The sequence below is a fragment of the Egretta garzetta genome, unplaced genomic scaffold (assembly GCF_000687185.1).
Source record: "Egretta garzetta isolate BGI_Z169 unplaced genomic scaffold, ASM68718v1 scaffold259, whole genome shotgun sequence".
Lineage (NCBI taxonomy): Eukaryota > Metazoa > Chordata > Aves > Pelecaniformes > Ardeidae > Egretta > Egretta garzetta.
Genome location: NW_009260770.1, coordinates 2238330 through 2263582, shown reverse-complemented (window position 1 = coordinate 2263582; position 25253 = coordinate 2238330). Strand labels below are relative to the sequence as shown.

General features: G+C 38.5%; 1 protein-coding gene across 1 annotated transcript; it reads right to left on the bottom strand.

Annotated features, from left to right (window-relative positions):
• Positions 1 to 239: 239 nt before the first annotated feature.
• On the bottom strand, positions 240 to 24960 carry AFG3L2 (AFG3 like matrix AAA peptidase subunit 2). The gene is made up of 18 exons (XM_035901622.1): positions 24910 to 24960; positions 22868 to 22945; positions 21355 to 21454; positions 20803 to 20871; positions 19238 to 19353; positions 18182 to 18334; positions 15883 to 15957; positions 14502 to 14626; positions 11722 to 11995; positions 11031 to 11168; positions 7520 to 7673; positions 6849 to 6956; positions 6561 to 6686; positions 5384 to 5494; positions 4698 to 4813; positions 3516 to 3716; positions 1693 to 1887; positions 240 to 558 (listed from the first exon to the last, which is right to left on the bottom strand). Exons 1-18 carry the CDS (start codon positions 24958 to 24960, stop codon positions 316 to 318), a joined length of 2433 nt encoding a protein of 810 aa, XP_035757515.1. The 3' UTR covers positions 240 to 315.
• Positions 24961 to 25253: the final 293 nt, after the last annotated feature.

The window sequence follows — 25253 nt, the reverse complement described above, 5'->3', positions numbered from 1 at the left end:
CCACAAAGTTTGTGCATGAATCCAAACTGTTTCAAAGTTTGAGAGGCTCGGTTCTGGCATTCCACTGCAGCTCAAATCCAATGAATGTTTCTTCAGCTGACAAATGAAAGATGATCATCTTTTACCAGCGATCTGATGATATCACATATGTAAATTGGAGCAGAATATCCTTATCAATCCTTATCACAAGAGATCACTCTTCCACCCATCCCTAATATGGTTTGGTTGAATAAATATTCTTTTGTTTTGAAGTACAAACTAGGTGAGTTTGTTTCGCTTCCAGAGTGCAAGTCAACATCACCACACACTTCGCAGTTAAAATGGCATCCCTCCTTTGATCTGCCTAGCTACCTGTTCATCTGTTGTCTCTTCTTTCTCTTTTTCACGCTCTTTGTTCCAGTCTTTAAGGCCTTCTGGCAGGGAAGTATCCTCATCCAAACTTCCTGTACCTTCAACAAATTCTTCGTAAGTAGACTTTTCTGCAAATGGTCTTGGGCCAAGCAAGTCTAGCATATCACTTTTATCAAGCACTTCCTTCTCCAGTAGTCGTAAGGCAACCTGGAATAGCAATAGGTTATGTCACACAAAATACCCAAGTTGGCTCTCTTCTTTGGAAGAGTTTGTTAAGGCAGTCTGGGACCAAATTCAGCACTGATTAATTTTGATAGAAAAAAAAAAAAAAAGTTGCTCGGAGTTCACTTAATACATGATTTTTGCTACCCAGATGCTCACAGAGGAGAATACCGTGTTTTTAATCCTACTGTTAGGATTTGGCAAAGTGCCCTCCCTACGGGCCACTGTTGCTGCTATTGTTGCTTCAGAACAGCAGTCTTTCGCTGCTGCCAAAAGGCTCACGATGCAAGACACCAAGCTAAAAACAAGCGTTCCCTTCCTACTAAACCAGATGGTTCAATAGGGCTGCTGTTATGTCACAAATTAAAGAGCACCATAAAATTACAATGCGTACAATACTGTACAAGGGTAGTTTGTAACTTTCCTGGGTCAGTGAGCACATTGTTCGGCACAAACCATATTCAGTGATCTTTTTTGGGAGGGTGTCCTACTACACCACTTTTTACCACATCCATACAAACTTTCCGCCCTGTCAGTAAGTGTATTGGGTGCCTATTCTGGAAAATTATCCCTTTGCTGTATCAGGCCTTCTGGCATGGAGGAAGAGAATATGCACATGGGTCATCTCAGCTGCAGCAAGGCAGATCACAAGCAGCCAGGGGGCAAGGAAGGAAGGTGATAGAAAGATTCTTTTTATTTAATGTTCAAAAGGAATTCAGAGAGAGGAAGTTATACTTCCCTTCTTGGAGAGGAGCTTCTAGCTTAATGAATTGGAATCCTGGTATTTTGTGTTTGGGCTATTTTAAGTTTCATACTTGTCTAGTACATCTACTAAAGTGTATTTTGCTAGACAGACTCTTCCCTCCAACTTTCCAAATGAACATTGAACATATAAGGAAAGAGGGATGTTAAATCATGTTCATGAGAACCTCAGAGGTGTTCCACCACAAAAGGAGACTTCCATTTAAGTCTTGTGACATACTCTCGAGATTACATCCAATAGTTTTTGAGCAAATGTCCTCATGTACTTACATAGTCACTATCTTTAATCTATTCAGTTCAATTCAGATTCTGGCTTACCAGCTGGAACTTGGCAGCTAAAAGTACTGTAATGCTCACCTTCTCCACTTCAGCTTTCTTCTCAGTCAGAAGACTTAATGTTCTGTCATAAGCAATGTTAATTAATGACCGTACTTCTTCGTCTATCAATCTGGCAGTTGCCTCACTGTAAGGTTTCTCTAATACCATGTCTCCTTGACGAGGGAGATCAAAGGAAATCTGGCCTACTTTTTCATTCATACCAAACTGAACAATCTGAAGAGAAAAAAGGAAAAAAAAAGGGAAAAAAAATCAAACAAAGGAGAGAGTAAGATTTCAGGGTATGTTAATGTAAAGCACGGTAAACAAAACTGCAAGGAGGAAGTCATTCTGCTATGACCCAATCTCTTCCTCTAAACACCGCCCCCCCCCAAAAACCTCAAATCTACCTAAGCTGAAGTACCTTAGTTGACTTTCACTTGTTTCCTTTTAATGATTAAACTGAAGGACACAAATACTACTATTTGAAGGCAGTTACTCATGATGTACATGATGCTTTGCTGTTTAAATACTATGATATTACAGAAAAACACTTCAGCCTTCATTAAGAAGTAAAACTCTTAATTTACCAGAAATATAAGTATTTTTTCCAATTCAAAATGCTTCCATAGTCTAGCATATTCCACTCACCCATACAGACAAATTAACTTAAGAATTAAAGTAGAGGGTCTTGAAGGTTTTGTCCTATCATATGCAAAAATTATATACTATACTTCATCCCAAGTCACTCCCCTACAAAGGTGAAAATGATTCTGTCTTGCTTGACTCATTACTGAACACTGACTCCTCTGGTTGCCAAATATGAAAGTTGCATTTTACTCCAGCAGAGGCAGAAATAAGTTCAAACCGCTAATCATGTTTTCACTGCCACTGTCAATTTGATGGTCACTAAAGCAGCACTTCTCTGCTTGGCTTTGCAAGATGGATATAGGTATGACAAAGAACATTCAGACTTCAAAGAGATCTCAGCATTAGAACCAAGCGTCTTAACCCGCTTCCTTAAGAAAAGTTCAATACTTTTATTTAAGCCCCCAGTTCTCTCTGGAGACAGTATGTCTGGTTAATGCGAACAAAAGTCTATACTTAGTTTTTAGTTTAAAATTGAACAAGAGTCACTGCAGATCCCATAAAATTAACATTAACAGGATTTCATTACACATTTACTTCCAGAACTGGGGCAACAAGAGGCACATCAGAGACTAGGAAGTGGGTGTGATTTGGGGGTAAGTGTTGTGCAGGGGAAGAGAAGCGTACTCTAAAATGTCTCTCTTGCTCACCTTCTGAGTGTCTTCTAAAATGACATCTTTTGTGTTGATGCAGACACCGAGGTGAGTCATTACATTGATAAGATTTCAAATTACTCACCTACGCTAGTTAATACGATACAAACACAAACTAATGTCTTAACTTCAGCAGCCTTAATTGACAGCAAATGGTGCTTACATAAAAGGTTTTCTGGATTTAGTTACACATGCAAATCCAAATTGGGTCTACAAACTGGGCAATTGTGAAAGCAGGATCAGATGATCAAATCTGTGCGCTAAATTCCATTTTAAAAGTGTACAATTTCTACATGTATTTGAATCCAACTGTGGTATATATGTTCCTGCAGACAGATGCAGGATAGTAATCAAAGCCTAATACTTGGATTCCTGTTCTAAGACTATACTAAAATACTTGAGTCAGCAGCATCGCTATACAACAGCAGCATAACGTTTATTCATATTTTTTTTGAAACTAGGCTTTTGAGGGACACACCTGATCAAATTGCATCCTTTCAAAATACTGGTGTTAGGTAGTAGATAAAGAAAACTGTAAGAAAAAAGTCTCACTGAAACACATACCTGAGCATACGCACTCTGGGTCACCTTCTTCAAGTCATCTTGGGCACCAGTTGTAATTCTTCCAAAGAAGATTTGCTCAGATACACGTCCTCCCAGAGTCATGCACATTCTGTCAAGTAGCTGCTCTTTGGTATAAAGATACTGTTCTTTGGGTAAATACTGAGCATAACCCAGTCCTTTACCACGTGGGATAATAGATACCTAGGATGAAAATTAACAGAATGCTAGAAACTAAATAGTGTTAAAAAACACAAAGCATTCTTCAGTTTGACTTCATTTTTAATATCACAACCTACACCATACTCACCCTTGGAGTTTAATTCAGACATTATTTCCGTTTACAGTTTTGCCCTCATTGTGTTTTATCCTTAAAAGCCCTGGCTAGCTCTAAACTGGGATAACAACTACTAGAATATCTGGAAAAGAAAGGTAAGACCACTGTCATATCTTTCCCAAAGACTGTATGCTATTTTTAAAATCTTTTAATGAAAATCCACAATTCTTTTGGAGTTATGTATTGGGCTTTAAGTATTCGGTAACAGAGACATATAATTTCTGCATCTTTAGTATTCTGAATAGTTAGAAGAGTTTCCATGTTTACTAATGTCCTTCCTTCCTGCAGTAAATTGTACAAGATTAATTTTAAGCTTGAAAGTCAGATGAGATTAAGAACACAGCCAAGCAAAACTACCAATGTCAAAGCAAATTTGAGAGATTGGGGTGCTTTTTCCTTTATTTTCAACTTGTCAAGCTGTGCATCCAAAAAGCAAATTAAAACTAAAATCAGCCTCTAGATGATAATTTATATAGTTATATTCCTGAAGAGACATCTACCTGCATAACCTGGTAAGATTAACTTAAACAACTGATCTGTGCTAAAAGCCTCAGAGAAAAAGCAGCTATCAAGGCAGGAAAACTCATGGGAAGATCAGGTCGCTTTCACTTGCCAAGGATGCTAATAGGACAAACCCTGTAACAGCTAGGTCAGAAACAGTTAAGAAAGCTACAAGAAGTGAACCAAAACAGTACCCCAAAATTTACACACTCACACACTTCAGAAAGATTATATATTTTAATACCCTCTCACAATGGAGGGAGGGGAAAGTGGGGGATGTGAAGAAAAGAAAAAAAGATACTGTCCACACTACTATTAAATTACTAGTTCAAATTAGCTTCCTTTACCTTTAAGAGTGGATCAGCATGTTCCAAAAACCATCCTGCAACTGCATGCCCTGCCTCATGGTATGCTACTGTCTTTTTCTCCTCTGGCTGCAGTACTTGAGTTTTCTTTTCCAAACCTTTATAAAATAAATTTGATTAATCATTTCAGACATACCTTTCTCCACTGAAATCCCTTATCTCATTTAGAAAGATGGTGAACAATACTTAGATGCCATGTATATAATCTAAAACAAAAAAAACCCAAACCAAAACTTGCAAGTTTTAGAAATTTGTATCTTCAAGGTTTTACTGTAACCTTGCCCTTGATTAGATTTTCTAGTTTCAAAGCATAAGTTCTTAAGAATATTCAAATAAAACATTTGCACTTTAAAAATCAAATAGTTTTCTTGACTATTCCAGGCTAAGAGCAGTTAAAAACACCGTTAAATCCAAACAGCTATTCCTCTTGCCATTTTGAAGAAACTAGAAAAGCATCCTGATGAAATTTCTCTCCCTACCCTGTTCTCCATTACAGAAGTCAGCAACACAGACAGGATACTTCTTTTTCAAATCTCAGGTGTGTTTAGGAGAGAAAAAATTACAACCTTGAACAGGAGAAAGACTCAAAGCATGGCTTTCTAGCTACATATACAAAAGAATATTGCCTGTTACAATTTTTGAGAAATGACTGATGCGATTCACCTTACCTCCAATAACTCTTTCAATTGCTTGCTCAAAGTGCTTTTGGTTTATAGCATCTGAGAGATGCCTTGCAGCAATTAAAGCAGCTTCATTACAAACATTAGCAATATCAGCACCTAAAAGCAGAGAAGGCATGAATTACTCATCATTTTCATCAGTTTCCTCTCAGTCTAGCACAAAGATAACCTCATCTAGAATTAGTTTTCTATAGATTCTCATAGAGCTTGAGTATTAAAGGTAATGCGCTCTGAAATAATTCATTACACGTAGTGTAATTGTTTAAGAGATAAATAAATGCACATACTATGGTTATAGGCTTTAGGATTTTTTCCTCTTAGGTAGACAGACACCAAATAGAGTTGATTACCAGTCAAATACTTGTTTGATATATCCCACCTTCCATAAATTTTCTCTCTGCAACAGACTATACTTAAACTAGTATATATTTAGCAGAATAAATTTTCTACATATGGATCCAGTATAGCTCCAACCTGGATGTATCTCTAGAGGATATCCTTTCACATTGCTGGTTTCAAGCCATCCACTTGTTAACATTATTTGCAGTAATGCTATTGAGATAACTGAGTTTTAACACCATCGCTGTAGTTGCCAGAAATGTTGACAATCAGACCTCAGAAAGCCAGTTTCACAGAGACTATGAACCAGGTAAAGAATTCAACTACTGGTCAACACAGATTTTAAATGGATTAAATTGCAAGCCAGTAATGAGAGTTCTCATATCTGTTCCTAATTCAACACAAGGTTACAGTACATTTTCCAGGGAGAAGTTTTTACATCCAGGAACAGAAATCCCCCTATAGAATACACACACAAACTGCACAAACCCCAGATCTTCTCTACTAGTGTTCAAAGAATCTAAAAAAAGTATTAAAAGGAAGAATACACACGAGTGACAGCAATGAGCTATCTGGATTGCTTTTGCTGAGGACAGAAGAAACTGCCATTTGGTATCACCCTGATTGAGGCAGACAAAACTTCAGACCCTCAGAAATCTCCTACTTGCTCAAACAGGCAGAGAGAATTTCATGCTGTACCAGTAAATACAATAAAATAAAGAGTGCCATCCAGAAGATCAGGTGCAAGTGGAAATAGCAGGGAAATAAAGTATCTACAGCTTTTATAGTAAATGGAAAAGAACAGTGGCATATAGAAGTCACTTACCAGAAAAACCAGGTGTTAGTGATGCAAGTTTTCTTGCTAGGTTATCTTTATTTAAGATGGTGTCTAATTTTAGAGGTCTAAGGTGAACTTTGAAAATAGATGCTCTTCCTTTTATATCTGGAGGTCCTTTAAGATGAAAGAAGTATGATTTACTTTTCAAACATGCATACACACACATATATCTTTTTAATGGAATGCGTGCAAGGAAGTTATGTCTGTAAATAGCTGCAGTGATTTCAGTGGTATTCTACAAATGCAGAAGTATACAGCAATACAGATAAAACTTACCAATGTAAATCTGCCTGTCAAAGCGTCCTGGTCTCATTAGAGCAGGGTCTAAAATATCTGGCCTGTTAGTACCTGCCAAAATTACTACATTTGTGGTTGTATTAAATCCTGTTGAAGAAACATAATAAAGAGAAAATGTGTGTAAATATAATTTCCATGAAAAAAAATCCCAAGCAAATAAAAAGACTGTCCGCTTTACAGGGCCACATAAGAACTGGCAGTTTAACCAAATAATCTTAAAAGCTGAAAATACTTCTGTTTATTAGACCATTGTCCAGCTTTTCATAACAAGCAAAGAAAAGGCCTTGGGCTCTGCTTTGTGAAGTACTATATCAAATCCTGCTTTATCTTCAAAATGCAATAATAGATTAACTGCTCAGGAAATTGCAGAACCAGCATGGCTAGCTGTATTTTTTACAGACAGACTGGTCTCATGCAAAGAATTTTATTTATTTTTTTTTTGGCCTATTCAACTATGACAAAGAGTGTGAACAAATTTTAGCAAAACATAAGGCTGCAGCAAAATGAATCACTGTTCTTCATTTTAGGAAGCAAGGAAACACACTCTATTTATATTTAAGCTAGAATCCAAATCTTGGTTAACAGGTCTGAACAAGCGTATTAGTTCTTTCCCTTATCCTTGTTAATAATATTGGACGTTAAATACTTACCATCCATTTCTACTAGAAGCTGATTGAGTGTGTTCTCTTGTTCACTTTGTCCTCCAAAGTTGCCCCTTCCTCTTTTCCTTCCTACTGCATCTATTTCGTCAATGAAGAGAATGCACGGGGCGTTTTTACGAGCAAGAGCAAATAAGTCTCTAACCTTTGTAGGAGAACAGAGTATGTATCAGATTGCTTTGTAGTTGTTCAGAGTTGGGGGGTGGGTAGGAGGGGCAGAAGTACATCAGTAACAGTATCACTGTAATTGAGTATGGTTGTTCCAAGTGTTCCAAAGCCTCCAGCCAGCTCTCAAGGCAATGATAAGTTACACTGTAGCTGCCCCTCAGCAAGAATCCCTAATGTGGAGACCACTCGATGACAAATTCTTTCTCAATCCATAAATCAAGAACATTAAAATTAAAAGCCTTAAGAAATAACCACTGTTCCTGAATAACTGAAATATATCTTCAGCATGAGCTCTAAAAGCCTCCAAACTTCAGAGATTTAAAGCAAGATTATACTTTTAAGCTCTTCTTTAATGCACAGTACTACAAACAGAATCGGGATATGAATGGGCGTGCTACCACACAGTCAATTTTTTTTTTTTTTCCCAGTTAGAATAGGGTGTTGTAGCTCCTACAGTGAGCCCTTAATGAAGCCTTACATACAAGCGCTTACTGTTGTACTCTTAACAATATGCTGTTACAAATACTAACTCTCTTAGCCATCCTGTCTCTCCATTACCTGGGTGAGGAAAACTGAATTCACCTCCAAATATTTATTCGGAAGTTAAATTAACTTCCAGAATTCTGGAGAAAGTGGCCAAGACATGAGCAAACAGCTGAAAACTTTTTTGGACTTTCAGATTTTAAGTAAGATACTACCTATCAAATTCTCCTGTAGTAGTTACAGCACAACGCGATTGGCTTAAAGATGCAAGATTACAATGTTACTCTGCTTGCAGATATATCAGAAGGACCTCATTAAAACCAGTTCAGCAAGTCAACAGATCTATAACTGAGGAACCAAACTGGAGCAAACAGGAAATGAAAAATTATGGAAGAATTTTGACCCGAGCAAGCTTTACTACTTTGTAAAGAGATGCAACTTTGTTAGAGATGCAATTAGAGGAGGCTTCTCTGATAACAAACAACGTACAGCAGATGTGAAGAAATGTGAATTTTGGACAGTATGCTCTACTACAGAAAGTCACGCTGATTTGTAAACAGAATTTGAAAAGTATAATGAGTATCATAAGCATGAAGGAACATGATAAACAAGGAGAAAGTGCCAGATGCTCAAAGTGAACTATCTTTTGATGGGAAAGAGATGAGATCCAGAAATATACAACTATTTTTCAGAACGAATGGAACTAAAAATTACCATAATGCCTATACACTAAAACCACCAAAGCAACCAGGGCTGTGTAAGCAGTTTTAATTCCAGCATATCCCAATTTACAAATAATCTAGCATCATTAACAACTGTCCTAATTACTACATTTATAGGAAAGTAAACTAAACCACTCTCATGTTGTTTTCTACAGGCATCAGAAATTATCGACTGTGTTGAAACCTAGATTCATAGCCAAAGCAGCAACTGATACGCCAACAGATTTCACTGAGTATTAAAAGCTGATAATCTGCATAGACTAGCAGAAAAAGGTTAAGTCACTTTGTTTTGGTATATTTCAGGTATGTATTGACTACTAATGACAACGTAGTTTCTGAGTACCATTATTATTTCAGGATACCTAATCCTTTCCAGGAGGATATGGATCAGTTTATTTTCTTACTGCTGCTCTGTAAAGTCCCTTGTATGTAAGATGAGTGGGACTTGAAAAAGGGAACATGCAGCATACATGATTCACTATCTCCATACCTCTGGCTTTCAAATAGTTGCTCTTTTTCAGTCTCCATCCATGTTTTTTACCCCGTTACCAGTTTCTGCATTTATTTCCCCACTCTCTGTCTATACCCTCTTCCCTCCGTAATAGCTCCTTTTGCCAATTTCCTTACACATTTCCAGTCTCTCTGCATCCTCACTTGAAGCATCCACTCCCACCTTGCCTTGCATTTCAACCTTCTGAACAGCTCTTGTTATTCTCAGTTCCAAGCTCTGAGCCTACATGCATGCATCCCCCACTCCCCTTCTCTCTTCTCTTTTCAGAAGACCCAAAATTACATGGCTTCATTTATCTTTTCCCACCTATACTACTAGAAGTCGTCCAGCAAAAGACCATCAAGAGAGACCTACGCTTGCAAGAGGCATACGCATGCACAGCTGTGACAAACTAAGAACCAAATCTTGGGAAGTTTATCTGCTAAGCTCTAACACAGCTTACACATGTAAAAACTGCAGTTTTTCAGGGCCTTATATAACTTAGTCAAAAGGAGTTTTCCTGTGAAAATTCACAAGACATAAACCCACAAATAGCTGGTAAGAGCCATTCCCTCAAATTTCAAATTCAAATCAAGACCCTAAAGCATTTCCACTTCATGCTAGCAGAATTAGTTTTATAATACGAGTAAAAACCATGGTATGCTTCCTCAAGCCTGTTCACAGAATTTGCGGCAAACACATCTTAGTTTTCCAAAAGTGTGTCACCTTGCAGTATACTTTTTAAAGCTCAAGACAAGATGTTTGGAGTTTGGTGAAAGTATGAGCTGTTGGAAATGGGAGTATAAATTTCGGATGTTATGAGGAACCTTATTTTTTTTGTGTTACCTGCCTCATTTGTAAAATGTCATCAGTAACTTGTTTATAGAGTATTTTTCAGCAGATTTAAGTATCCTTCCTTCCTAGACAGGAGAAGATCACAGAATGGCAAGGGTTGGTTGTATAAGACACAGATTTAAAACTGAGTGTTTGAAATGTAGTTGTAATAAAAAAAAATAGTTAAAGAAAAATGGATGTACTGGAACAGAGCTAACTCCATCCACTTACTACGTTTTTAGTGAGCTATTTTAAGAGAGTTAAGGCAAAACAGCACAAAAACCATTAGACAGATATATATCTGTGTATATAAATCATCTGATCTCAAGAAATCAATCATTAGCTCCATGACCCTTGGACTCCTATTTCAACCAGAAGCTCATTTGTGTGTCCCAGACAACTACGTGTATCTATGGGTTTGACACCACAAAGAGAAAAGTTCTTCAAAGAAACAGGAATGATTTAGAGCAGGAGGAGACATTCCCATAGCAGTAGTCAAATGAGCTACGTATTTCTGACCCAGCCAGTAAATTTACTTCAGAGTTCGGTTCTGTTTTCTTAAGATCCTGCAAAGAGGTAAACCCTTAAGGTCCTGATGGCCCACAACCAGACACTGAACTGCATTACTTCCTTTTATGAAAAGTACATCTATGATTCTTGTGTTTAGACAAGCACCTGGCATCACTTGTAAGTAATCTGCACAGATGAGAGAACTTCAGCTGTAATCAAACTGTTTGCTTCCCAAACTTGACAATGTTCTTTCAACAACCAATACTGAAACAAAAGAACAAGGCCAAAGACTTACTCGAGCTGGACCAACACCAACAAACATTTCTAAGAACTCCGAGCCATTCACTGTGATAAATGGTACATTAGCTTCTCCAGCTGTAGCTTTAGCTAGAAGTGTTTTCCCAGTACCTGGAGGACCTGTCAGAATTGCCCCCTGCAAGAGAAACAGGTATATTTTCCTCAAGAAGAAAACAGAATATAAGCCTATGAAATATCTGACTTAATATACATTATGACGTTGAGTCCACTGGCTCTTCTTCCACCCCAGTCAAAATTGTGCAAGGAAACCAACTGAGGATTCATCTCTCATTTAAACCAGCAAAACAGAAAAAAAAAAAAAATTAGCTACAACATTGCCATGCTGTCTTAAGATTTACAGGAACAGTGCTTTTGACTGACATTAAAAAAACCCCCAAAAGTCATCAGATGAGCTCCCACGACAACATAGCCAAACAACAATTCTGTAACAGTTATGTACAACAATGATGGTACCTATGCATGCTATGTATCATTTCTGACCCATGTGAACAGATTAAGTATTCCACGAGGCAAATCTTCTGGCACCACAGTTACACTGTTAGCACTTCATGCCCATTTATTTTTTCTCCTGACTGTGAGATGAATGAAGCTGAAAAGCATTGCATATGTAAACATTCCTAGTCCAATTTAGAATAAAGTCTTCATCTGCTGAGTCATCATTTCCTTACCTTTGGAATTTTTGCTCCCAGATCCTCATATTGTTTAGGATTTTTCAGAAAGTTAACAAACTCCATTATCTCTAATTTGGCCTCCTCGCAGCCAGCTACATCTTTGAATTTAACGTCTATTTCATCCTTAAGGACTTTGGCTGTTGTTTCACCCACACTGAAGAGTCCACCCATTCCGCGCCCTGCTCGACCTAAGCCTGCAGGACCTCTTCTTAGTGTGTACAGCAAAGAACCTATAATGAGGATTGTAGGCAGCAAACTCAGGAGAAATGATCTATGGAGAAAAAACAAAGCAAGCAGAAACCCACATATATTACAAAAATCTGTTACTGCATATAACATGTACAAAATGTTGGTTCCCTCATAAGCAACTGTGAACAAATTCAGGACAAATACTCTATTAACCTGTAATGTTTACATTTTTGAAAATTGTTCAGATTGGGAAATAATCAAAATAGATTTGAGAACAAAAAAAAGATTCTTAATTACAGAAGTTGAACAGGCCAAAAAGCCCTTATAACTATAATTAAAGGAAAAGTTGGAATTGATTTTTCATTGCCCATCCTCCTTCCCTCAAGATCTTGGAAAAATGTAAATTAACAATCTTAGAGGGTAATACATTTCTACACATGATGCTTAACCAGTGACAGTTTTGGGGGTTATTTTGTTATTTTTTGTTTGTCTTTAAACCAAACACATCATCAAATGACACTGATGAGCTTTCCAGAGACAAACTGCATTGCCTAGTAAACAGAAGTATCTCATTTTCTGTGCCCTTCAAAGGTAAATTCACAGGACTAGTTTATGCAAATGGTTATATTGTCAAATTAAGTTGTATTAGGTAGCATATAATTGGTGTATGCCACAACTTCAGGCAGAAATTTCTCCAAAATATAATCTTGCTTTTACTCCCTTAGGTCTTTTCTCTGTTTTCTTCTTCTTCCAGTGTTTCTACATCCCTTCCCAATGGCTGTAGGGTTTTGGTTTGGTTTCTTTGGGGGGTTGGTTTGTTTGGGGTTTTTTTTGATTATTCATTGTCCATTACCCTTCACTGTCTGTCCTCCAGCTTTCTAGCATAGCTCTGTACAGGCCAAAAATCCTAATAACATTATCCTCATTACCACAGTATCTGAGCGCCATGCAGATTTTTCTGTGTTAAGACCTTCACGGAACAGCTCACAAGAGGTTCTGTCAACAATCAGCAAAAATGAAATGCTGAAAAGAAGCACTACCGTACGTGAGCACAAGATTCCCAAGCTTTACTGATAACCCACGTTTCTGAGATGAAAGGGGAGAAGGATCTTCCCTATCCTACGGTATTCAGCAGATTCTGATCCAGCAGGGCACAGCAGTACTATAATCACACAGCTATTACTCGCTCTCTCCTGTTTCCTGTGACATTTCTAGGGCAGAACAAGAAGTTACAGGCAATGTATTCTATGAAGAACAGACAATGAGGAGGAAAGGGCCAGAGAGAGACTGTGCTCAGAAAGAGGGGTTCAGCAAGTACAAGATTTGTGCGAGGCTGAAGACAACACAGGAACTGACATACTTTCCCCAGTCTGCTGTGAGAAGCCTCAGGCTGACACGCAGACTCTTTGCGCAAGCACCATGTAGCCCTGCCCACTCATTTTTTTCCAGATTTGTTTTAATAAGGGCTCAACAAGTTTATTTATGGACTGTCCTTAAGAGCAAGTCCCACTAGACAGAAACAGAGAAATGAGGGAGAGAGTTTGTAGAAGAACAGGGAACAGAAAACCTCTATCTCAAGTTGCACGATAGTCCAGAGGTAAGGCTACCATTTTTCCTGTTGCCACCAAGAAAAACAGGCAGCAGCAGCTTGGTAAAACTCATTGCAGAAATAAACAAAACTTTTCCCTCCATCCCCAAAAACTGAAACACATGCCACAGTATCATGAATGAAAACTACAAGAGAGGCAGCAAATGAGCCTTCTTCATCAGTAATACGATCTACTACACCCAAAGTTGAATTTCCTGGTGGTACAAAACCTATTTCACAGACACCAGCAGGAGTCATTTTCAAACTGCTGACTTAGATCAAAAAGAAATCAGTTCTGGGATAAAAGATTACACCTGCCTTCTAAGCCATTCAGAAAACCACATCTAGCCTCTTCTAAAGCCCATGTCAATAAAAAGCTCAGCTACATAAGACTAATACAAACAATACAAATCTAGTATTGCTACTGGGGAAGAAACAATGTCAGTACTATTTTTCTCAACCAATTTAGAGATTAAAAGCATCACGCATCTTCCAGTTCCTGCTAACAGGCAGGACAGTGTGATTTACTTAATCACCCATTCCTTGTCTTTTTGCAAGGCCATAGAGCTTGACTTCTGTTGAATTTATGTGCAGAAATTAGTGCCTCATATCTCAGTCGATACACTGTAGTTCTGTGCTGTATTTTATCTGTCCAAAAATCTGCATGAGTGCCATCTCTGGAGCTTTACAGCTGTGCGTGCCTGCCTGACTCCTGCTCTAGTCCAAGTCACTTGGAAGTAGGGCTTAAATGAAGGAAGGACTAATTGTAAACAGAAACATTTATGTAATAAGAAGCTATATTTAGGGTAAGAGGATATGGATTTCTTCATAGACAAAGTACTGAACAGCTCCTCTTACAGTTAACATTCAAAAATAAAACCAAGATAACTTACTCTGATAATACTGCCACCTAGTGAAGCATACGGGGCATGTCTTACAACGATTCTACTGTACAAACCAACCATTTTCATAATGACACTTTTTTAAAGCAACTTCTTACCCATCACTCTCTGTTGAGTAGACTACAGGCAATCTGTTCTCCACTTCTATTCCCAGATCTTGCTGCACAGTTTCAAGATTCCGTTCAAAAGTGTCCACACTACCAATATTAAACCAGACGTACTGCTATAAAAAAAAGCAGAGATCACCACAAAGTGCCCTATCTTCTTTCAGCTTCATTACAAGCCAACTTCTTCTAACACGTACACATGGAATTCTCACAAACAGATTCAGACCAAAACAGAGTTTTAAACTGCCTTGTAAAGTGTGCAACTGATGTTAAGATGCACCTAACAAATCTAAGGCCTACCAACCTGAATATACTGTATCTGTCATTGCTTCCACAGAAATCATATACCCAATAGTTTTGGGGCACTTTAAATTGACTGAAATCCTGGCATTTTCTCCAGGAACAAATGGAAGGAGAGTAGGTAAACAGATTTTTAGAGGGGAGCTATGCAGTCAGAGTAATGCAGACCACTGAACTGGCAGCACCCATACAAATTACTGTTTCACCTCAAGGTCTTGGCTTTTCTGGTTAAGAAAAGCACTTCTGTACTTTTGGAGATCATACTAGTTTTAAAGTTAGCCGTCTTCATAAAAGACAGCATGAACTTACACCATACACCAGAAAAAAATAAATCCAGACATTACTTTCAAGCAGTGTTGAGATTTGTTTTTTCAATAATATCCCTTTGTGCACCATGACCTGCCTGACTTACCCCTACTTACCCTAATACTGAAAAAGAAAAAAAAAAAGGGGGGGGGAGTAGTCCCAAGAATTAATCAATTGAGAAACTAAGGCAACTGGTGGTATGTGGGCTAAAGAGTAGGTGTATAAATAAGTTACAGTGAAACCCACTGATGAAGAAATTGCTGCAGATTTCACTTTAACCCAGAGGGACTTGCAGACATTGGTTCAGAAAGTCAGTTAAAAAACCCAAAACTCTACCACCCAGGAAGAGTTAACCTGACCAAGCTTCTCTTTTGTTTTTCAAATAACTGGCTAAAAGCAGTCTGGAACAGAAAAGATCCCAAAGCATGCATGGTTAAGTCTGGGGTTCTCCTGAGCAGATGGAAAACAGCAGTTAGAAACACAGAACCTTCAGCAATTTCTCACTCTTCCTGTTTGTGTATTTGTATTAAGAGCACAGTGCTGGAAAGGAGCTACTTGCCATAGCTTTAAGATTACTGTATTGATTGTTTTGCCACCGATAAGTGAAAAAACACACCATGTAGGATAATGTAACAGTAAGGCAGAAAACATGTTTTAGATTAAGAGATTATTAATGCTCCAGACCAAGTTTTCCACATCAAACTTTACCTAAAAAGATTGCTTTGCTGTTGCTAATGTCTCATGCATATGTATTAAAAGCATTTACCCATTCGTGAGGGGACTTTCCTGAAACAAAGATCACTCTAACAAAGCGCTTGTTCACCACTTCAAGTCTATCCACCTGTAGGAGGAAAGAAGAAAACTTGTAATACGTTAGAGTGTACGGTCACTGCACTTCCATCACAGCCAAGAACTACATATACCAAATATGAACCTGTTCTGTTTTCCAGTGAGCAGAATAAAATTCATGTTGTAGATCAGGATGGTTCCACAATCTACGGTTTGCCGTTAGCAATGGCATGAAGAATCCTGTATCTAATCAGTAAGCAAGGAATACTGGCACATTAAAAATTTAGATTGAAAGGATGACCTCAAACTTTTTCAAGGAAAACACCCAATGCACACCTCAGCTCAAATTGCAGGTGCAGTGAAATAGTTAAACAATACTTAACTATTTCAAAGGCCAAACACCAAAAGCAATAGACCACAGGACTCCAAACTCTTGTAGCAGCTTCCAAACCAAACCAAACAGAACACGGGAAAAACTTAACTTTGCTCTTACAATTTTTTTCCCTAATACAAAAGACTTCCTGTGCTACCATATTACACACAGTAAGACAATTAAACATCAGTTAGGTAACAGATACCATATAAACTCAAATCAAGAATTGAGCTGCGGGTTTGCAGATATATACTATTAAGTGTTGTTTGTTTGTTTTGGGTTTTTTTAATAGACAGTCTCAAATGGTTAGTTTCTTGAATTTGACAGGGTCTCTTCAGAAGGCAACTTAAGTTTCCTTCCATTTTTTTCTTCCTCTTTCCATAAAATAGCTGGTTGCAGCATCTTTAAAGAATTTAAAACTAGCAGTGGTTCTACAAGTTGGGCCTGAACTGTATGCAGGCTAGTAAGGTTTCCCTGAACTCACTACATGTAGCCATTTCTGGCAGAATTGAAGCAAAACATGAGCTAAGAAGCCACTCTAGATCTAACTTGACTTCATGCAAAACTACCTGAATGTCTTTGTTTTGAAAAGCACTTAACCCCAGTAGTGCTGACGTCTTCTCCCCATTAAATGGCCACCACTATGGCAACCATTTGATAGCTACATACTTAGCTGATCTGGATACCCAAACTACATCTTACAAAGGCCCAAGGGACATGGTTTTGTGCAACAACCCACTTTCCTAATGCTTTTCTGCAACAAGGGGTCAGGCTTCGCTCACTACAACAGCTAAACTAATCTTCTTAATGAGCTGGTGTCTTACTGCTTCATGACAAATACAATCAGCACTTTTTTTTTTCCCCCACAAGATGTACACATAATTGCTAATTAAGTAGAGGACTGTAAGAAACAGTCTAGGCAGAAGGGAAAAAGCATACAGAGCAGCTCTGCATAGATCAGTAAGACAAAGAAAAATAGGAAACAACCCGTTTAGCACTTTACCAAAGTAATGGAGGGGTAGGAAGCATGCTGTTAACACAAAATCCCAGGTCTGAAACCTAGAGGAGGAAGCAAGCCAATGTTTTCCTAACCTGAAGGTGAAGCTACAAACAGGGAGGTAACAGAGCCAAAAACTAATGGCTCCTGAAGTGGAAAAGGCCTGTGTAAGACACTTGATCTCCTGAACTTCAAGGCATCACCAGCCTATTACTCCAAGCGTGGAAAGCTGCCAAGTTCTGTAAAGGACTAGGACACCAATGATAAAATTGATTGCCCCAGTAGTGGCTCCAAGTAGGAAGGAAAGAAGAAATAAGGAAGGAGAAAACAAATAAAGAAGGCTATTTTACAACACAGTTATGCCAATTTACTGTCCTTGGAAGGGATTCTTCGACTCCCCACCCATCTGTTCGCACTGCTGCTCCTCAGACTTCCGGAGGAACTGATTTAAGGCATAAAACAAGCAGGACGCTTTTTTTTTTTATTTTTTCAAGTGGGTGGGCTCGTGGAAGCATTTAAGATTAGAAGCAAGTTTCTTCTGAGGGCAGCTCATGTGTCTGCTTAAGCCATTAGGTCAGCTTACCTGTACTACAGGACCATATGCTGAGAGGCTGTGGTCGCACTGCCTCTTCAAACTAGCATTAACACAAGCCATCCAACAAAAAAGTTCTGTCCTGAGCTGCCCATTCCCTCTCCTCTCTTGAACCGACACAGACTTTCATATGGCCACCCAGAACATCAGATTAAGGAACTGATTAAGATGACAGCCGACTCCCTTCTTCCTCAACAGTTACTCTTGAGCCGGTTCTCACTCCACAGATACACGAATACAAGCATAAGCGGGGACGCAGAAATGAGCATCTTCAGCACACTGATTTTTCCATTTTGATTCCCCTCACTACTCACCACTCCTTTAGAAAGGTAGTTATTGACAAAGTCTTTCCAGGTGATTTCTCTCCCAGGGACCCTGAAGAAGAAGTAGTATACAACCATCGTCCAGAAAAAAGAACTTCCCACTACATACATCCGAAACTCCCTGACATCCCATGGAATGTCACCCTAGGAAACAGAGAAAAAAATGGTTTTAGAGTGTGTAATACAGTAAGAACATAACAAACAGGTTCTAGTATCTATTTGTGGCTTTCTATTCCCTGCCTTCAAGGTTACCAGAGAACGTCAAAAAAAGCTGTATTTTATTGTATGAACACACTTCAGTAACTTCTGAGGAATTACAACTTTAGTAGAAAAATCTTTTAAGTGTTTTACAGATAGTAATTGAACAGTTTTGATCTATGAACTACTTCATATATAAAAAAGTTTTGCCATTTGTTATATGACCTTTCTCTCTCCATTCCTGCCTTCCAGGACTACATGGAAGACCTACAAAAATAAAGGGAAAAAACGCCAAACCCACAGGAAAAACCCAGGAATGAAGAAAAAAATTATACCCACTAAGTAAAATCAGAAAAATATTCTTTATATTCTTGTACTGCCAGATGCTGGCGTCTTTGTGCTACAGCTAATGATAATAAATATAAATGTCAGAAAGAAACTTAAGTATTTTGTTAAGGTGAGAGCGGCTAACAGTAAACTACATTTAACTAGCATTGTGTGGTCAGCAAGTTTTACAAATTGACATTCTGAAACAAAATACAAAGCCTGTAAAGGCCTGAGGCTCCACTATAAGAATACTGACTACTAGTAACCGTATTCATATGGCTTAAAACTCCATTAATGTTTCTGAACCAGAGTCAGATGCCTCTGAAGGTATATACGAAATGGTTATTTATGAAAGGCACTGAGTGAGGAGCCACCTAGAGCCAGTTACTATAAACAACAGGCACAGGAGGCTTAAGGATGATTTAGGCAATCAGAATATGGCCCTAAAAAGCAAAAAACCATGCAAAGTCATTTCATGGGGACAAGACAGTCAGTACCATAAAGATATTTTAAAGTCAAGACCTTCTGTAATCTGGTCCACCAGTTAGTTTCTTCTTTCTTGCCACCTTTTTTTCCACCACTGCCACCTGCTCCACTACTAGTCCCACTAGGCTGTCGGGCACTAGCTTGCTTTGCTTCTAACAAAAATAAAACATAACAAAAAAAACCATCTTCACATCTTATACCAATTTCACACTATTTTTAATTAGTTTTAAAATGAAAAGAGCTGATCTGAAAATGAACTAGTTTGCAATGCCACAATAATTAGAGGATGTGAGAAACTGCATTTTGCACAGAAAATAGCAGATATATAGCCCATTAACTGGCAGAGAGACATCTATCTCATACAGTTAAGATCAGAAGTCTGTTAATTGCGCAACTGACGACGCTTGGGCACCAAGAACTGAAAAACATCCCAAATATAAAAGAAACCTGTTATAGAGACTCCACAAGACTTACTTCTACTGCACTAATCCAAGACATGTGCAAGATTATTCTAAGCATTTTGTTGGGAGTTGGGATGGGGGGGATTACTGGGGTTTTTTGTTGGGTTTGGGGTGGAGGCAGGTGGGTTGTTTTTTGTTTGGTTGGTTGTTTTTTTTAAAAAAAAAAAAACAAACCACCACAAGGTCCAAGTAACATCTCCATCTCCCATAGTTCACCCCTCCCATCATACTATGGTCCTCTGAAAGCCCAGGGTTTATTGGTATCACAGGTTGCCATCCTTTTTAATGTTCTAGAGGCAAGCGCGGCACAGTAACAGCCAGCTATTGTTGAGGAGTTCATTTTAATCAATCATTCTTCTACTCGCGCAACTCCCAAGGTGCCTGCACAGCGTAGCATGATGTCATATGTCAACACACTCCAGAGGGCAAGACTGAGCACAACACTAACACTCCTTCCACCCTAGCTCTTCCAAGGGCTTGGTAGTTTGGCCATCTGAGCATGACACTGGATTTTACCATTCAAGGCGGAAGGAAAACTCCCGCTCTCATAAGAGCCTCACGGGATTGCTGCCTCTCCTTCTCCTTGGAAGATGTGTCATACAGATTTCTGATACAATGGAGTGACTGTTATTGCTAATAATTTCCAGATTCCCCTCCCTCCTTGTAAAGATAGGGCTCCTTCTAGCACGGCCACTACTGACTCCTCTTTGAAGCAGCAGGCTACATGGTTGGTCCCAGCTAAAGATCTGGTTTTGGATCCGCACCCAGAACGACAATTCTGGTTATTCCGTACAACAAAATGGGTATTTTAGCTTGCTCTAGGAAAAGCAGAGAACTATACACATAGAGGAACTCTGAATGCACTACTAATGTCAACTAATAGGAAACAGTGAAACAAGAATTTAAGGACAGCATTCCAATAGAAGCATAAGAGAAAATAAACGTTATTCCAGATGTTATACATGATAGGAAAGCAAAATGTTTAATAAAAATATATCCATTCACATTTTTAAACTAATCTGGTACAGAAATATCTTTCCTGAAAAATAAACAAAAAACCCAAACCCACAATGTTATACTAAAATCCAGTCTAACGAATACACATTCCACAAAGAACTGAAATCAAGCAGCTTTTTATACCTTTTGTTTCTCCAGCTGTACCTTTAGTTCCATTTGCTTTCTTCCCATTGGGAAAATATTTTTCAAATCCTATTAAGAAAGAATTAAAGAGCTCATAATTGTTTTTTAGTTTACAATTCTGTCATTACACTTCAGTAGCCACAAACTGAATATATACAACAGCAAAGAAGCTAGCAACAGACAGACTGCAAAAATGGTTCTGTTCTTGTGGTTTTGTTGTGGGAATCTCCACCAGATTCCCATAAATAAATCTACTACTGTCGACAAGAATATATCAAATTTATTTAATAACCTAAAATAAGCCTATCCTTTAAACTAGAGATATATAAGCTTAGTTCAACGCAGAATTGCACTGCATAAAAGTTTAGCAAACTGCAGTCATTCTTTAACAGCTCCTAAAAAATCCCATAAATCCAAGTTCCATCTCAAGACTAATGGCTGGTTAGTACAAGAACATACTTCCCCACAGACAATAAACCTAAATGGCACACAAGTGCAGGCCTCAGCAAGGAACACAGTCTGCTTCACTTCACTGATCAAAGTTATAATCACCTTTGGGAGGTTGAGAGAAAAGCCTTCTGCAAGCAGCAATTACACTTGCCAAGACAGTACTTCTGTCAGTAGTAACTCCAGTGGCAACTTCTTCACGGAGCTGAAAGATGAAAAATAAACATAAAGCAACATGAAGGTGCAACAAAATCTTCAAGCTCTCCAGTAGTCCTGAACTGCAACAAGTCAGATACTACTTTACAACAGACTTCATAGTAACTGCTGTGGACCAGAGCGCAAGACAAAAATGGAAAAGGAAAAGCTAAACAGGTAATTTCTACAGCAAGGAAATTTTTACTCTATTTGTTAAGAGCAGAGTTTCATCTTACATACAAACATAACATTATTAAAAGAGAAAAATCAAGCAGAAAACGCTACAAGCTACAAACATTAAATACCTACACAACGATCCTAGAGGAAATATTTCCTAATACCAGCTGAATGAAACTTGAGTGCAACTCTAACTGTGATTGTACAAGCATCAAACACACAGTACGGAATTATGTTTTGTTAAAGAACTGCAACTTTTTCTAAATAGTTAAGATTCTGTAATTTCTGAATATGAAAGATCTGCTTGAATCCTAAAGAAAGGGATACAGCAGACAATGCTTACGTCCAGCTAAGAAACCAATACACAGGAGGAATGCCAGTTCAGAAAGCAGACCTGAACCCCTAGGTACGTAAAGATCCACTCATAAAAACACAACAAACCCAAGCCTATCACACCTTGTTCCAACGCTAATTGTTGACTGTTAGTCGCCATTTAAGTGCAGTGAAGGAAATATTTATATTTAAAATGACTAATTCTGAAGAAAACTTTTTGGTATCGTAACTGAATACTTAAACACAGAGTAAACTGCAATTTTATTACAGAGAAATCAATCCCCCTTTCTTCGAGGGCATATTTTAGATAAAATCCTAACTTATCCCCTTCCTAAGCTTTCCCAGTGCTTCTAAGAGAGGGGGAAAAAAAAAAAAAGAAATTATTCACATAAAGATTTCCCCACAGGCTGACTTTCTTTCTGCCTCCAGTCCCTTCTGCCCCATAGAGGTGCTTGCTCAGTCTCCTTCTGTTCCTTTTGGTTAGAACTTAATTTACCTTAAGAGCTAGAGAAATAGTGTAAAAAAAAAAAAAAAAAAAAAAAAAAAAAAAGAAACAAGAAAAGAACAAGTCCTGGAAACATGACTCAGGGTATCCATGCAAGACAGCAAACATCCATCTAGGACTAACACCTCTAGGATGACATTTGTGAAGGAAAGCTCAATGTTAGCATCTCCACAGCAATTTTTTTTATAGTCAAGTTACAATGGTTGTAGACAAAACCTATTTTTACATATTAAACAATCTTGTAGGATACTAGATCACATGCTAAGACTACCCTAGGAATGCTGACACATCATTATTCTATGCTGACATATCATTATCCAATTTATTGAATCATAACTCTCCTGAAGCCTTCTATCTGGGAGCTTCCCCCTCCACTCCTTATTAAATGATGAAATACATCAGACTTACTCTGAGCAGCCATCTAGTTCCACCTGCTGGAACCAAGAGGAATACCAAAACATCCTTGTTATTTGCTTTAGCTGTAGACTAAGCTAAGAATTCTTAGGCTGCTCGATCCAGCCATTATTTTTTGCCACCGCATGTCTTTGAATAAAGTCTGGCACTGAAAATCCAAGAGGATATTTTACCGATCATGAAAAGGATGTGCAGTACAGTCTGGAGAGCAGCTAATCTAAAGAATAGCTGCTAGGTCCAATACACTATGACCTCCAACATGAGCAATTGCATCTGTGCTTCTAGAAGAAGCTTCAGGACAAGTGGGATACATCTGTGTGGGGAAAAAAAAAAATAAAAAGAGCTTGCCACAGACCAACTCATCTGTAGTTCAAATACAAACAGGCAGTAAATGTTGCAGCAAAAGATGAAACTCAAAGACACGTCCAATAATACTGGCTTCTCTTCTAGGTAGCTGATCTCCTAAACTCCCCAATTTTTTGGCGATGATTTTTTCCTGCAAGCTCAGATTACTTTTCATTTGTAAGGAATCGGGAATATTCAGAAACCTTTACTCCAACTAAAATAAAGCAACTGCTTGTGTTTATAAGGAGAGTTTTAGTTAGCCAAATCCAATTGCCTGCCTCAGCTTGACCAGCACAGGTTTATTACAGAATTAAGTTATAGTTTAATTGGGTTGCGGGGTGGTGGTGGGGAGAGACAGAGGGAGCAAAGGAGAGAGAGAAGGGTAAGCAGACAGAGCTTGGGGGCAGACCTGAATAAGGGAACTGGTTTGTTGCTGGATTGTCTCTACAGATCCTAAATTCCGTGAATACATGCATAGTCACCCCTCAGGTTAACAGGCAAGAGCACTGAGTGTTTTAAAGTTAAAAGGTGTTTGAAGTTAAGCAAAGGGAACAACTGACATCACAGCACATTCAGTAGCTGGGTCTGGGAGACAGGCTTTTCTGCTACCAACAGATCTAGGCAAGCCCATCTACTGAAACACACTGTTCCCTTTCAGCATCGCATTCCACAAATGCAAATGTTGTTAGAACCACACTACACCAGTAACAACTGCTTATGCTTGGCTTTTTGGGGTTTTCTTTTTTGACTCTGTAAATCAACAGCATGAAAACTGATCATATTGCTGCTGATACAGGACTTGTCCCTGGGTTGGCTGGCAACGGGAATGCCACAGCAAGCTTAGCTGATATAAGCACACCTTCTGCCCAAGCAAGAGGGAAAGCAAACAAAGCACATTTTGACTGGATGCTGTTTTGGGCTACGTACCAGGAGACTGCCCAGCTTCTCTCACTCAGAGATGAAAGAAATACCACAGCATATGAAGCAAAAAACACCAAAGAATTGCCTTCTCCACAATTCCGATTTTAAATAAAACACCTAATTTTAAATACACAAAACTTTACAAAAAACTTATAACCATAATCCTTTTTTTAAAAACTGAGGCTACACAAAGCAAGAACAAAAGATTTGCTTCCTTGGCTATGCAAGCAAAAGACCAAGAATCCATTAATTCTAGAAAGTTACAAGTTTCCAGCTATATCCAAAACCAAGTTCCAAAACAAACAAATGAAACAAAGCCAAAAGTCTTAATTATCTAACAGCCACCAAAATATTACATAAGAGCATGTTGGGGGGGGGATGGGACAGAAAGCTTGTAAAGAAATCAGCTTGATGCAAGTTACATTGTTGGTTGTTTTTTTTTTTTTTAAAGAAAAAAGTTTTTCTTTTTTAAAGAAAAAAAAAAAAGTAATGGCTTTTATGAAAACAAAGTTCCTTGTTTTGCTACCTATCCACACCCCCAGACGCTAGTATGAATACAAAGTTCCCGTCACAGTTCCATTCCAAATAAGAACTCAGTTAAATTTTATTGACAGAACCGAGAACTAGCTTCCCGAGAGATGAGCAGTACTGCTGATAGCATTTTATTTATTGTTGAAATCATGTTCAGCTCCGACTAAACAAAACCACAAATTCAATGTTAAGGACAAAACACGTATTTATACCTAGGGCTAGCTTACTAACATCCTTACAGTGTATTCTATTCGTCTTGCAATCACCACTATCCTCGCGATAACCTTCATACCTACAAGGGCGCAATTGTTCTCCACTACGCGCTACCGAAAAATGAAGCAACCCGCCCAAGATGCCGCTGAAAGATCATAGAATCATAGAATCATAGAATGTTTTGGGTTGGAAGGGACCCCTAGAGGTCATCTAGTCCAACCCCCCTGCAGTGAGCAGGGACACCGCTAACTAGATCAGGCTGCTCAGAGCCCCGTCCAACCTGGCCTTGAATGTTTCCAGGGATGGGGCCTCCACCACCTCTCTGGGCAACCTGTTCCAGTGTTTCACCACCCTCATTGTAAAGAACTTC

What these genes read in the sequence shown, in the direction of transcription:
- AFG3L2 (XM_035901622.1), bottom strand. Translation starts at nt 24,960, where the DNA reads ATGAAGGTTATCGCGAGGATAGTGGTGATTGCAAGACGAATAGAATAC. An exon ending in TTGGTGTTGGTCCAGCTCGA is followed by an intron (nt 7,674 to 11,030) that starts GTAAGTCTTTGG and finishes TCTCCTACAAAG; the next exon opens with GTTAGAGACTTATTTGCTCT. An exon ending in TGACAGGCAGATTTACATTG is followed by an intron (nt 6,687 to 6,848) that starts GTAAGTTTTATC and finishes TTCATCTTAAAG; the next exon opens with GACCTCCAGATATAAAAGGA.